The 15103-nt window shown below is 45.2% G+C and overlaps 1 protein-coding gene across 3 annotated transcripts in view; it reads left to right on the plus strand.

Annotated features, from left to right (window-relative positions):
- The first annotated feature begins 1901 nt into the window (after positions 1 to 1901).
- The window catches only part of DIP2B (disco interacting protein 2 homolog B), a 284011-nt gene continuing 270809 nt past the window's right edge, over positions 1902 to 15103 (plus strand). For all 3 annotated transcript variants that reach the window (XM_039472182.2, XM_039472183.2, XM_074402637.1), the window contains exon 1: positions 1902 to 2147. In XM_039472182.2, the coding sequence (XP_039328116.2) occupies positions 2048 to 2147 (100 nt within the window). In that variant the 5' untranslated portion in view covers positions 1902 to 2047. The remainder of the gene's footprint in view (positions 2148 to 15103) is intronic.

The following is a 15103-nucleotide window of genomic DNA, read 5'->3' on the forward strand; positions in this document are numbered from 1 at the left end:
CGGCCCTTTGTCAAGTTTAAAAAATTTTTCTTCCAAAGCATGAGCCACCACACCTGGCCTAGGAGAAAAATTTAATGTTAGACTTTTAAAATAGCCAAAGAAAGAATAGCAGTACAATTTGTACCTTCCAAACCAGAAGAATAAAGTAAAGAAGTACTATCTAACACTTCACTAATTTGACAGTAGAGAAAGAAAGGGAAAAGAGAAAAGACAGAGAATGATAACCAGAAAACATTTAATAAAGATGAAGAAATAAGTCCTAATATATCAATAATCATATTAAACGAACATAAATGGTTTTAGTTAATTTGTTACAGAGTTACAGCCAAAGTTGGAAATAAAAATTAAAAAAAGCAAATAGTAATTAAAGAGGCTGGTACAACAATAATAATATCGAGATAAAAAGAATTTAAGGTGAAGAATGAATCATTAGAAATAAAGACAGCCGGGCGCAGTGGCTCACGCCTGTAATCCCAGGACTTTGGGAGGCCGAGGCGGGTGGATCACGAGGTCAAGAGATCGAGACCATCCTGGTCAACATGGTGAAACCCCGTCTCTACTAAAAATACAAAAAATTAGCTGGGCATTGTGGTGCATGCCTGTAATCCCAGCTACTCAGGAGGCTGAGGCAGGAGAATTGCCTGAACCCAGGAGGCAGAGGTTGCAGTGAGCCGAGATCGTGCCATTGCACTCCAGCCTGGGTAACAAGAGCGAAACTCCATCTCAAAAAAAAAAAAAAAAAAGATAATTTAGAGAGGATCCAAGGCTGGATGTGGTGGCTCACGCCTGTAATCCCAGCACTTTGGGAGGTTGAGGTGGGAGGATCTCTTAAGTTTGTTCTAAGCTTCTTTAATTTTAAATAAACATTTTACTTTAGAATGGTTTAAAACTTACTGAAAAGCTACAAAGACAGTACAGAGAATTCCTGTGTATGCTTCATCCAGTTTTCACTTTTTTTTTTTTTTAGACAGTTTCAACTCTTTTTTGAAACCTTGGACCCTCTTTATATTAAATTAAAATTAATGTTTTGGAACACCTATCAGGCCATATACGGAGGAGGATGAGATAAAGTAAGTTCCCTCCTTGTAAGTTGTTAGAAGTCTGGATAGGAAGAAATGGAGTCCCTTTCCATTGCCTTTTACTTTATTTTTCTTTTTTTTTTGAGACGGAGTTTTTGCTCTGTTTACCCAGGCTGGAGTGCAATGGCATGATCTCAGGTCACTGCAACCTCTCTCTGTCTCCTGGGTTCAAGTGATTCTTCTGCCTCAGCCTCCTGAGTAGCTGGAATTACAGGTGCCCGCCACCAAGCTAGGCTAATTTTTGTAGTTTTAGCAGAGACGGAATCTCACTATGTAGGCCAGGCTGGCCTTAAACTCTTGACCTCAGGTTATCCATCCTCCTCTGCCTCCCAAAGTGCTAGGACTACAAGTGTGAGACACCGCGCCCGGCCTGCCTTTGTCTTTTTAAAAGCTAAAACTGAAACAGAAACAGAGAGCTCCTGGCAGTTGGGACCAAGAGCCACCGTGAAGGAGGTGGCCTGTGATTACGTTTTTATAAATGGGCAGGTATTAATTGATCAGGGGAAATGGAGTAAAGGACACGACAAAGACATACATTGCTAAGTCTAGAATTGGAAAAAGTAAGGCCCGGGGCCCCTGAACACTTGCTCGAGAGTGAAGGGTAAATGCTACACACTACTGTGGTAAAGCCGACAGTCCACACCGTGAGCCCATTTCGCGCAGGGAAATTCGGGTGGTGGGCTTGGGCCCGTGGTTCTGGCAGCTCTCCGGTAGAGGGCGCCATAAGCACGTGCGTCCTCAGCCTGACTGGGCTGCGGAGGCGGTGCGTCCTCCGGCCTAGGGGCGGGGCCGCCGCGGTCACGTGACCTTTGCTCATGGCGGCGGCGGCGGCGGCGGCGGCTGCGGCGGCTGTGCTGGTGGCGTTCGGCGGCCGGAGCCGGATCCTGTAGCCGGGTGTGGGCCAGCGTCGGTCCGTCCGTCCTTCGGCCCCCTCTCTTGTCTTCCGGAGTGTGGCTGACGGAGCCGGGATGGCGGAACGAGGCCTGGAGCCGTCGCCGGCCGCGGTGGCGGCGCTGCCGCCTGAAGTGCGGGCGCAGCTGGCAGAGCTGGAGCTGGAGCTCTCGGAGGGTAGGAGCCGGGCGGGGGAGCGGGCGCCCGGGGCCCTGCGGATCGCGGCGACTCGAGAGACAGGTCCCGCCGCGCGCCCTGGTGGCCTGGCGGCGAGGGGAACGAGGGTGCATAGAACCTGGCCTGGCACTCCACGACCGTCTTCCCTCGTCTCCCACCCCGCTAAGTGGTTTTCCGTGGCTTTCATTGTTTTCCCTTGGAGGGGGCTAAGTAAGGGGTTGTGGGAGAGGTCTTCCCGGGCCCACACTGCTTCTGCGCTTCCTGCCCCCCAAACCCGAGACAAAGCTGCGCCCTCCCGCTTCTGCCCGGGCGTCTGGGCAAGGTGGGGTGAGGGGGAGGGCTGCGAGGAGGGCTGCTGACAGCTTTTCCCTCTCCTGTCCCCTCTTCGTGGAGGGCTCCACGCCTTGTTCTAGCCCCGCTTCTCCCTTTTAAAAAGAGAAAGACACATGGGAAATCCGCAGCGGCATTTCTTCTCTCTCTTTTAACAATGCGAGATGCCTCCCCAGTGACAGGAGTGAGACAGAAGCGGGTGAGCCATTGAGGGTCCTAGGGGAGATGAGAAGCAGTGGCAGTAACCCAGAGAGATACACGGTGCTGCTTTTAGACCACCTTTGTCCTAAGAGGTTTTTTTTATCCTGGTGCCTTGTTATTCGGGCTACATTTTCCGCATCTGGTCACCTTTTGGAGTCTTCGAAGAGGGAAGGAGAGGAGGCTACCGGTTACTTGCAAAGCCTGGCTGGCATCCTTTCTTTTGACAGTAGATTGGGACAGGGAGGGTTCGATTTATTTTGAGAATTTTAAAAAATGGAATAAATCAAGCCACTGTTATTAGAGAACTCCTAGTACAACAATGAGAAAAACACAGTGCTCTGTTGTGGGCATGTGATCAGGCTTGTTGGGCAGTTGTGATCAGTTCTCTGTAAAGTTCCTGTTTTTATCACTGGCTGCCCCTGAGACAAAAGCAGCATTTTTTCCAAGTCTAATACCAGTACTTTGATTGTGTCTCCAGAGTTGCATATTCTTACTGAGTTCCTTGTAGAAGGCCCTCTTCACTAGCATTTTTCAAGTGGTTCCAAAAACTCTTGATTGGAAAAGAAGACTGTGACCAGCTCCCCGGAGCTTATTAAACATTACATATTGTTTACTTATTAAGGCATTATGGTTCCCTCCCCTCTGAGACTCCTTTACAATGAAAAACCAAAAGTAGACTTGAATGTTATAAATCCTGTTGGGCATTGAAGGAAATAATTACTTTTCATAACCCTTTTTGGTTTTCCCAATGTGTAAGGAAGTGCTGTTTTTACCCGCACTTAACTACCAACGTATCATTTTTCAGTTAATCAGTTGGGAAGTTCTTTGGCCAGCCCGGGCAATCACTGGTATTAGATTAGTTTGTTTCTGTGAAGTGCTTAAGAAGATAGGAATCCTTTGGGCTTGTCTGCCCAGTTATACCTTTGGTTGAAATATTCACCAGGTGAACCCGTTTGCTATAGACTTGAATAGCTGGGCCTTAATTTGTTTAAATGTAAATTTCTTTAAGTCCCCGCCCCCCTTCGAAAATCGACTGTTTTTTTTGTATTACCATCAATTCTATCTCTCAAGATACCTCCTTTTTCTCCTGGACCAAAGCATTGACATTAAGTCTGTGTTGATTTGCATTAAAATCTGACTTTTAAAACTGCTATTTGAGAGTAACGTATCAGCCAGCTTTGATTAGCCAGAAGAGAGAGGTTTGCCGGGATGCTTGCGTCAGAGGTAGATTAAAAATAGGAGTTGATTGCTTTCATACGGAGAGGGAAATCCTGGACGCTCCTTATTCTGGGTATATCTGCTTCCAGCTGATTGTTGTTTACATCTCTGAGTGTTTCTAGACATCTCTAGATGTCTAGAAACATTCTGAGGAACTATTTCTAGGACCCACAACTGATTAGCTCACCTCTTTCTCCTTCACAAAGGTGTGAAACTTCTACAAATCGTGAACGCCAAGGCATAAACGTTTTAAGGACAAGTGCTTTCCAATGCAGGATTATTTTGGTTGGCACATGACTTAGTTTGAATTTGTTTCTTACGGATTTATACTACGCTATCCCGTATTTTATCTCTTTTAGCAGTGGATGACTCTGGAAAAAATGCAATTGAAAACTTGGGACTGCAGGTGTCAGCATATTGGTCATGTTTCTTGCTGAAAATACAGGGGAGGGTTGACCGAAGATGTAGATGGACATTAGGAATTCAAGTGAAGTTAAAATAATTCAATAGTCCCCATATCTATGTAATATGGTGTTACTTGTGATTGTCTGTAGCATATTTGGAACTAAGTGTTATTTGTTTTGCATTTTCTTTCCAGTTACTGCTCTAGCAAAAGTACTTCGCTTTTTTTTTTTTTTAAATGCTTTTCTTTTGTTCGTTTGTTTTTTGAGACAGAGTCTCAAACTGTTGCCCTTTTCATGGCAACCTCCGCCTCCCAGGCTCAAGCAGTCCTTCTGTCTCAGCCTCGAGAGCAGCTGGGATTACAGGCAGAGCACCACTGCTGCCCAGCTAATTTTTTTGTATTTCTAGTAGAGATGGGGTTTCACCATGTTGGCCAGGCTGGTCTTAAACTCTTGACCTCAAGTGATCCACTTGCTTCAGCCTCCCAAAGTGCTGGGATTACAGGGAAGAGTCACCGCTAAAGATGCTTTTAACTATGTATTTAGCATGCCTTGCTGACACTGGTGCACTCATTTCTCTGTTTTAATTCTTTTTTTTTTGAGACGGAGTTTCGCTCTTGTTGCCCAGGCTGGAGTGCAATGGCGCGATCTCGGCTCACCGCAACCTCCGCCTCCTGGGTTCAGGCAATTCTCCTGCCTCAGCCTCCTGAGTAGCTGGGATTACAGGCACACGCCACCATGCCCAGCTAATTTTTTGTATTTTTAGTAGAGACGGGGTTTCACCATGTTGACCAGGATGGTCTCGATCTCTTGACCTCGTGATCCACCCGCCTCGGCCTCCCAAAGTGCTGGGATTACAGGCTTGAGCCACTGCGCCCGGCCTATTTTAATTCTTTTTAAGGTTCAGACTGTCATTGGTCTTAATCATAGCAATAATCTGAGCTGTATACTGTTAAAGAATTTTCTTTGTGCTTGCATTTGTTTTCAGCTGCAGGCTTTGGTCATAGATCAGCCAACTCTGTGCTGAGATGCAGGTTTGTGCCTGCTGTGGGCTGTTTGCCGCAGAGCGTGTTGCAGAGCTGTGTGATGTGTCTGGTGCTTCAGGCAGGTCACCAGGCATCTTCGTGGTTAAAACCTGCTTCTGTCACAAAAAGAACAGCCTGAAACTGTCTGGAAATCATTTAGAAATTGAATTTACAAATAAGGATGACCTTTTCTATAGATGAGCTGAATAGGTAGAAGGTTTCTGCAAGTATTTATGTGATTGAAATGTTTAATGATCCACATATATGCTTGACAGTAAGCTCTGTTGTTTGAATTTATTATATGGTCTAGTCAAATGTATGCACGTCAAATAGCACAAATGGTGAGAATTAATTTGCTTCAGTCTGTCCAATACTACGTTATATTTGTGTAATGGTCTTTCTTTGTATTATCATTTGAGCTTCACTCACCCCCGACCCTTTCCTTTTTTTTTTTTTTTGGCTTAACAGAAGGGAAACTTGTACTCAGAAATACTGTTTTGTCTAAAGTTGCATACCTAATAAGTGTCATTATCCTAAGCTGCTATGTGATGATGACATTGGAATGATTTAAATATCTGTACTGTCGTTGCACAAGCTGTTAACTAATTTTTACTCTAAGGAAATGCTACAAACAGTTCTATACTACAGTGTTGATTCTCCCTTTGAAATCTCTTTCAAATCCATCATTTATGCATTCAGTTCAGCAGACATTTATTTTGTGCCTACTGTGTGCAAGTGAGCAGGATACCACGGTAGCTTTCAAGAAGCTCTGAGTCTGGCAGGGAAATTTGAAAAATGTCAACAAAAGAGTGCATGACCATGGTGGAGTTATGTATAGGGGCCACCTTCTAAGAAAAGAGGAAGCTCTCTGCTTTATCGTTGTTGTGAGAAACAGAAGAGAATTATAAATATGAGATCAGATTGTGTGGCCAGTAGAGAGGGCTGTGATTTAGCCTGTGCAGTTCAGTCATAAGTGCAATGCAAAGAAGAATGTTCCCGTACTTCTGTGGCACGCAGGAAGGAGCTCAAGTCTTTCAGTGTGTGAGAACAGTCCAAAGATGACAACTGGAAAGGTATTTAAGATAAAATAACACTCACAGGAAGGGACCCTCCCTTTTCTTCTTTGAATACTTCTCTGAGCACAAACAACATAGTCCCATCCTACCTTTCTCCTGCCTGTTTGGTCACGTAGCTCTGTGGTCCTGAAAGCATGGCAGAGGGTCTCCCATGAAGGTGAAAGGATAAGAGGAGGCTGCTTCCTAGGAATTGCAGTGACTTTAGGAGTGGGGCAGAGGTAGGAGAGTTGAAGATGAAAAGGAAGAGATGCTGGATAAAGATTTTACAGTCTCAGAAAGAGGCAGATAGACTTAAGCCACCATAAAACTGGTCCGTTCCTCCTGCTTTACCTGTCATGGGAAATGGGGCCGCTTTTCCCAAAATACCTAGCTTAGTCATAGATTCATAGGATAATAGGATACACCTTTAGCAGAAAGTTCTGTCTAAGCAGCTGTAGCACTTGATGCTAGGAGTATTAAGGAAAACCGGAATGTAGATTTTAAATAACCAAGAATGTGCATTATCTAAGCGATCTGCCTCCGGAACTTGCGTATGTGTTTTTGGTGGGCAGCAGCTCATCATCAGGATTACTGTCAGAGCCTGTGACACATTCCTTTGAAAACCCTCATGGTGACAGATTTCAATTCTTTGAGGGTAGAGTTTCATTTATAGGTCACTCGGAATCAAGTAGAGAAAAGCTGGTTGAAATTCTTTTGGAGCCCAAACTTTTTGTGACTGAAGAAACTAGAGTGATTATAAACTGATTTTAGTTGTGATTGTCAAAAAATCAGAATGATTGTAAACTGGTTTTGAGGGAAGTTCCAGAAGAGAAGTTACACATTCACTGGAAGAATGATTCACCTTATTGAAAAGAGTGGCCTGTTTGGATACCCTTGTTCTGGTTTAGGCAAATGGCTGTGTATTTTGAAAAATTTATCTTGTTGTTTGACAGCCCCATGGCATTGAGCTGGATTTTTGAATAAGATAAATCATTAACCTGTCACACTTAGCTCAGCCCTTGGTTCTGACGTTCCGTCCTAGCCTCTGTAAGACTTAGCACCTCAGGGTTGAAAGTTCAGATGACTGACTAAAAATAGGGCCTTCATACTATATTTGTGTTATAATTACTAGAGTTCTCCATGCTTCTCTCATGTGACTAATTCAGGGATACTCTTTGAAAATGCTCCTTCTTGCTTGTCTGCACAGTTTCTCATAATTCTTTTTCTTTTTTTAGACAAGTCTCTCTCTGTTGCCCAGGCTGGAGTGCAGTGGCATAATCTAGGCTCACAACCTCTGCCTCCTGGGTTCAAGCGATTCTCCTGCCTCCGCCTCCCTAGTAGCTGGGATTATAGGTGCCTGCCACCAAGCCCAGCTATTATTTATATTTTTAGTAGAGATGGGGTTTCACCGTGTTGTCCAGGCTGTTCTCAAACTTCTGAACTCAGGTGATCCACCTGCTTTGGCCTCCCAAAGTGCTGGGATTACAGGCGTGAGCCACTGCGCCCGGCCTCAGAGTAAGCTCTTATAGAGGTCCTTCGTATCTGAAAGTTATTTTAAATAACTCCCAACCATTTATTTCTCTTTTTTTTTTTTTATTTTTAGCATCTTTATTTGAGAAGTCAATTCTGTAGATGGGTAACAATTCCAAGTGTTGATATATTCCAACCTCTATATACAGAAAATAACAAACTCAACCAGCCAGCCTCCCCACATACTCTTCCATCCACATCTGAACTGTCCATCACCATCAGTCCCTTGTACTTTCAAACCAGAGCTCAAGTGTAAACTGTTTTCCTTAGGGATCATTCCCCCCAACCCATGTTTTCTTCAGAGTTCGTTTTCCAGGACAGAAATATAGCCCCAGTTGAAGACGAGGTGGATGTAAGACAAGTACCATCCTAACCCTGGCTCACAGCCAAAGTCCATCATCCATTTTCAGCACCAAAGAGCAAGATATTCACCAAGTCTTGTTTTTGTAGCCCCCATCCAGAGACAGCACCACTGAAGGTTGCAAGACAGCTGGGTTCAGTGAAGTAGTTGAAAACAAAAGAAATATAGCACCATTGGAAAACAAAGGCCTACAGCCACACTTAATCAACTCCACGTTAGACAGACAGGAATTAGGGATCAGGACTTGCAACACAGATCAGTACAGAAGGCCAAAACAAAACCTTTAGCTACTATACAAAACGAGGAGTGCTCCAAGGCAGATTCAGTCAATTAAGAAAAAAAACATCACAACATCTCATGTTGTTTTAGGAATATGATAAATTTTTGGTCACTTCAATTTGAATTGAAAAATAAAGTCTCTGTCTTGGGGACTTGATTTTGGCATGAGACGGTTTTGTGTGATCATTTGAGAAGCAATATTTTGACATGATGGGCATGGGTTGAAGTTCTGGCTGTATCATTTATTAGCTCTGTGACTTTGGACAAACTAACCTCCTAAGTATGAGTTTCTTCAACACTTAAGAAAGGGATGACACGCTTCTTAGAGTTGTAAGGAGGTTTAAAGTAAGATAACAGAAAAGCCGAGTGTAGTATGGCAGCCGTGAGCAGTCAGCATGTGTAATCTTTACTGCTGCCGATAGTGAATGGATGCACAGAGACTAGAGACTTGGCAGTTTTTTTTTTTTTTTTTTGAGATGGAGTTTCGCTCTTGTTACCCAGCCTGGACTGCAATGGCGCAATCTTGGCTCATTGTAACCTCCGCCTCCTGGGTTCAGGCAATTCTTCTGTCTCAGCCTCCTGAGTAGCTGGGATTACAGGCACGCGCCACCATGCCCAGCTAATTTTTTGTATTTTTAGTAGAGACGGTGTTTCACCATGTTGACCAGGATGGTCTCGATCTCTTGACCTCGTGATCCACCCGCCTCAGCCTCCCAAAGTGCTGGGATTATAGGCGTGAGCCACTGCGCCCGGCCGAGACTTGGCAGTTTTTAATATCTTATGTTACTTAGTAGAATAAGGTTATATAGGAAGTGATGAATGGAATGAATTTGTGATATCTTTTTTAAAAGTAAGGCTTCCCTCCATCATCAGTTGTTCCTGTCGGCACCTATACCCTTAGTCCAGCACATGCTGGGTCACTGCCAGTAGTTGACTAGAGCAGAAGACTGGCTGGTCTGTTTCATACAGACATCTCACATATAGACATTTCTGAGCCTGTAGGTTTAGGCAAATGGCTGTGACATGAAAGTTTCTGAGACTTAGCATATACAGGCTATGAAAAGGCACATATGGATGTTTAGAACTTTCAGAAACTATGGTTTTTACTCTTTTCTTACCCCCCACTTGTCCTCAGTGAATACATCCTTTTAGTTTCTCTCTTTTTTTTTTTTTTTGAGACGGAGTTTCGCTCTTGTTGCCCAGGCTGGAGTGCAATGGCGCGATCTCGGCTCACTGCAACCTCCGCCTCCTGGGTTCAGGCAATTCTCCTGCCTCAGCCTCCTGAGTAGCTGGGATTACAGGCACGAGCCACCATGCCCAGCTAATTTTTTGTATTTTTAGTAGAGACGGGGTTTCACCATGTCGACCGGGATGGTCTCGAACTCTCGACCTTGTGATCCACCCGCCTCGGCCTCCCAAAGTGCTGGGATTACAGGCTTGAGCCACCGCGCCCGGCCTAGTTTCTCTTTCAAAAGTTTTCTGGCTGGGTGCGGTGGCTCACACGTGTGATCCCAGCACTTTGGGAGGCTAAGGATAATGGATCACCTCAGGTCAGGAGTTTGAGACCAGCCTGGCCAACATGGCAAAGTACTACTGGGTATTTTGACTTCCAATTTCAGACTACAGAGAGCCTGCTGGATTTGGAATATCTCTCTGCAGATGGAATATCTGGAATATTTGGAATATCTCTCTGTACACTGTGGACCATTCTTTTTTTTTTTTTTTTTTTGAGGCTGAGTCTTGCTCTGTTGCCCAGGCTGGAGCGCACTGGCATGATCTTGGCTTACCACAACCTCCACCTCCCAGGTTCAAGTGATTCTCCTGCCTCGGCCTCCCAGGTAGCTGGGACTACAGGTGCGTGCTACCATGCCCAGCAAATTTTTGTATTTTTAGTAGAGACAGGGTTTCACTATGTTGGCCAGGCTGGTCTTGAACTCCTGACCTTATGATCCACCCGCCTCCGCCTTCCAAACTGCTGGGATTATAGGCGTGGGCCACTGTGCCTTGCCTGGACCATTGTCTTTATGAAACTCTCCCCCTCCTAACCTTTGTTACATAGTTTCCTTCTGGCTTCTTTTTTTTTTTTTCTGAGACGGAGATTCGCTCTTATTACCCAGGCTGGAGTGCAGTGGCGCGATCTCAGCTCACCGCAACCTCTGCCTCCTGGGTTCAGGCAATTCTCCTGCCTCAGCCTCCTGAGTAGCTGGGATTACAGGCACGTGCCACCATGCCCAGCTAATTTTTTGTATTTTTTAGTAGAGATGGGGTTTCACCATGTTGACCAGGATGGTCTCGATCTCTTGACCTCGTGATCCACCCGCCTCGGCCTCCCAAAGTGCTGGGATCACAGGCTTGAGCCACTGCGCCCAACCCTTCTGGCTTCTTAACTCTTCTTGTCCTCTCTGGGGTTTCTTCTTTTTCTCCTGATGAGGGTATTTCTTGGATTTGTGTCTGTTCTTTACCTCACTTTATATACACTTGCTGAGTAATCTCATCTGTGCCCAGGACTTCAGCTGTCATGGCTGAGCAGATGGTATCTGCAGTCTGTATCTGTAGCCATGACTTTCCTCTACTCTAGACATTCCATTGGTTCCCCCATACTAACTGAATAAGTCTAAAACAACTCTGTTTCAACTTCCTCTCCCACCCCTGCCCCTACCTCCCTGCTTCACAGATACTTCTATTTCAAATGTCCGCTTACTGTCTCATCCATTTCTGTTGCTATGAAAAAATACCTTAGACTTGGTAAATTATATGTGATAGAAATTTACTGCTCACAGTTTGGAAGCTAGGAAGTCAAAGATCAAGAAGTCAGATTTATTGTCTGTTGAGAGCCTGTTCTCTGCTTCAAAAATGGCACCTTCTTGCTGCATCCTGGCATGGTGGCAGGGGCATACAGATTCCCTCAAACTGGTTTTTTTTTTTTTTTTGGAGACAGAGTTTCACTCTTGTTACCCAGGCTGGAGTGCAATGGCGCGATCTCGGCTCACCGCAACCTCCGCCTCCTGGGTTCAAGCAATTCTCCTGCCTCAGCCTCCTGAGTAGCTGGGATTACAGGCACGCGCCACCATGCCCAGCTAATTTTTTGTATTTTTAGTAGAGACGGGGTTTCACCATGTTGACCAGGATGGTCTCGATCTCTTGACCTCGTGATCCACCCGCCTCGGCCTCCCAAAGTGCTGGGATTACAGGCGTGAGCCAACGCGCCCGACCGTCAAACTTATTATTTTTTTTTTTTTTTGGGACGGAGTTTCGCTCTTGTTACCCAGGCTGGAGTGCAATGGCGCGATCTCAGCTCACCGCAACCTCCGCCTCCTGGGTTCAAGCAATTCTCCTGCCTCAGCCTCCTGAGTAGCTGGGATTACAGGGACGTGCCACCATGCCCAGCTAATTTTTTGTATTTTTAGTAGAGACGGGGTTTCACCATGTTGACCAGGATGGTCTCGATCTCTCGACCTCGTGATCCCCCCGCCTCGGCCTCCCAAAGTGCTGGGATTACAGGCTTGAGCCACCCCGCCCGGCTTCAAACTTCTTTTATAAGGGCACTAAACCTGTTCACGAGCATTTCTCTTTCATGACCTAGTTACCTCCTAAAGGCCCCATCTCTTTTATATGTGTGTTTGTGTGTGTATGTATATGTATACGTGTATGTGTTTGTGTATATATATAGAGAGAGAGATCGAGGGAGAGGGGAGGAGGAGAGAGAGAGTGAGTGTCTTGCTTCTCAGCAAGGCTGGAGTGCAGTGGCAAGATCATAACTCACAGTAGCCTTGAATTCCTGGGTTTAAGTGATCCTCCCAAGCAGCTGGGATTACAGGCGTGTGCCACCACACCTAGCTAATTTTTTTTTGTTGTTTTTTTGAGTCTCACACTGCCACCAGGCTGTAGTGCAGTGGTGCAATCTTGGCTCACTGAAATCTCTGCCTCCTGGGTTCAAGCAATTCTCCTGCCCCAGCCTCCCAAGTAGTTGGGACTACAGGCATGCACCACCACGGGTAACTAATTTTTTTGTATTTTTCGCCTTGTTGGCCAGGATGGTCTCGATTTCCTGACCTCGTGATCCACCCACCTTGGCCTCCCAAAGTGCTGGGATTACAGGTGTGAGCCACTGGACCCGGCCTAATTTTTTATTTTTTTGTGGAGACAGGTCTCATTATGTTTCCCATGCTGGTCTCAAACCCCTGGCCATGAACGATAGTCCTGCCTTGGCCTCCCAAAGTGCAGGAGTTATGAGTGTGAACCACTGTGCCTGGACCCCATCTGTTAATACTATCACATTGGGGATTAAGTTCCAATATAGGAATTTTAGAGGGACACTGACAGACCGTAGTAACTTACTGAAGTCAAAAAATTGAGAGTCATTCTTACATTCTGAAAAAAAAAAATTTAAAGAGGTTTTTTTTTTTTTTTTTTTTTTTAAATCCAGATGAGGTTTTGCAGTGTTTCCCAGACTGGTCTCACTCTTGGGCCAAAGTGATCCACCTGCCTTGACCTCCCAAAGTGCTGAGATTACAGGTGTAAGCCACCTCTCCCAGTGAGCCATCTTCTAATGGATCACTGAGTCTTGTTTCTACTTCTGCTTCTCCCTACCATTCCATTGTTAGTTCAGGCACTTATTTCTTGCCTTGACTAATGAGGTAGTCTCCTAACTCATCTGCCTGTCTCAGTCTCTTCTCCTTTCGGCATGTCCTTCTCTACCCTGTCATTGATTAATCATTCTGAAACACAAACCTAATTGTGTTCTTTTCCCTGTTTAAAACTTTTCCTTGGCTTCTCCCATTCACAGGATAAACTCGAAGCATCTTTCTTCGTATACCAAGACCTGCCTGCCTTTTTAACCTCGTTTCCTGCTCTGTCTATATTTTTTCTCTGCTCTCTAGCCATGCCAGATGACTTGCACTTCCCTGAATGCACTGTGCTTTTTTTCACTTCTACGCTTTTGTATACATTGCCATTCTCTAAAATGTCCACTCTGGCATGTTCTTCCCCTTTTTTTGCCTGGTTAACTTCTGTTCCATTCAGTTTCCTGTGAGAAGCCAGCTTTTTCTAAGCTCCCTTAAGAAGTTAAGTCTCTGTATAAGTAGTCATCAGTTATTGAGAGCTTATGACGTAATAGATCCTGTGCTTAGCACTTCATATACCTTGCCTGGCCAGTAAGTAGGTGCTGAATACATAGCTCCTATATCATAACAATGACGAGGGAACTGAGGTAGCAAAAAGCACCTGAACATTGCATACAGTGTGTCTTCCCACCTGTGGTTACACATTTTCCCGTAAGGTAGCATTCCAGATGAATGGCACTGGGAAGGAGCACTGAATTTGGGCGTCATGCTGAATTGTGTTCACACCCTGAATGGTCCTGGGCAAGTCTTTTTGTTTTGAGTTGGAGTCTCTTTCTTGTTGCCCAGGCTGGAGTGCAGTGGCACGATCTCAGCTCACTGCAACCTCTGCCTCCTGGGTTCAAGCGATTCTCCTGTCTCAGCCTCCCAAATAGCTGGTGCTGCAGGGGCCTGCTACCATGCCTGGCTAATTTTTGTATTTTAGTAGAGACGAGGTTTCAGCATGTTGCCCAGGCTAGTCTCAACCTCCTGACCTGAGATGATCTGCCCACCTTGGCCTCCCAGAGTTCTGGGATTATAGGCATGAGCCATCGCACCTGGCCCTTGGGCAAGTCTTTGAAATGTGTTTCTAATCTTAACTCCTAGAGATAGGTGTGCAGTTTCTGTACAGTGTGCTGGTATTGGAAACCAAGTCTGTTTGGTTCTAAACCCTGTGGTGTTTCCACACTGCCGTTTGACCACCATCTCCCTGAATCTTGTTTCAAGTAGTTTTGGCAGAATTATCTTCCATCTTAACTGGTATATCTCATTTTCTTTAGGATACAACTTCTGGTTTTTTGTTTGTTTGTTTTTTGAGACACGGCGTTGCTCTGTCCCCCAAGCTGGAGTGCAGTGGCATGATCTTAGCTCACTGCAACCTCAAACTCCTTTGCACAAGCGATCCTCCAAGTAGCTGGGATAACAGGTCCATGTCACTATGCTTGGCTGATTTTTTATTTTTTGTAGAGATGGGTCTTGCTTTGTTGCCCAGGCTGGTCTTGAACTCTTGGGCTCAAGCAGTCCTCCTGCCTTGGCTGCCCAAAGTGCTGGGATTATAGGCATGAACCACTGCACCCGGCCGTAGCTTCTGTCTTTGTTTTTTTGGGGGTAGGGCTGCCTGGAGGGAGGAGAATTGGAATGTTCTATCTTATTCTCAGAGAAATAGGTAAAGGGGTGTAATTTATTTCTCACCATGCTTTGCAGGAATCGGAGGGGTTAACACTCTGTAGATTCTATTTGGAGGGTTTCCATCATACCAGCATAACTGCTGGCAAGATGTGACTTTCATTTCTTCTTATTATTTCTTAAAATTTTTGTAGAGATGGGGTCTCATTGTATTGCCCAGGCTGGTCTTGAACTCCAGGACTCAAGTGATCCTCCCACCTTGGCCTCCCAAAGTGTTGTGATTACAGGCATGAGCCACCATGCTGGGCCTCTTTTATTTCTTAAAAAAAAAA

Source organism: Saimiri boliviensis, chromosome 7 (genome assembly GCF_048565385.1).
Source record: "Saimiri boliviensis isolate mSaiBol1 chromosome 7, mSaiBol1.pri, whole genome shotgun sequence".
NCBI classification, from domain to species: Eukaryota; Metazoa; Chordata; class Mammalia; order Primates; family Cebidae; genus Saimiri; species Saimiri boliviensis.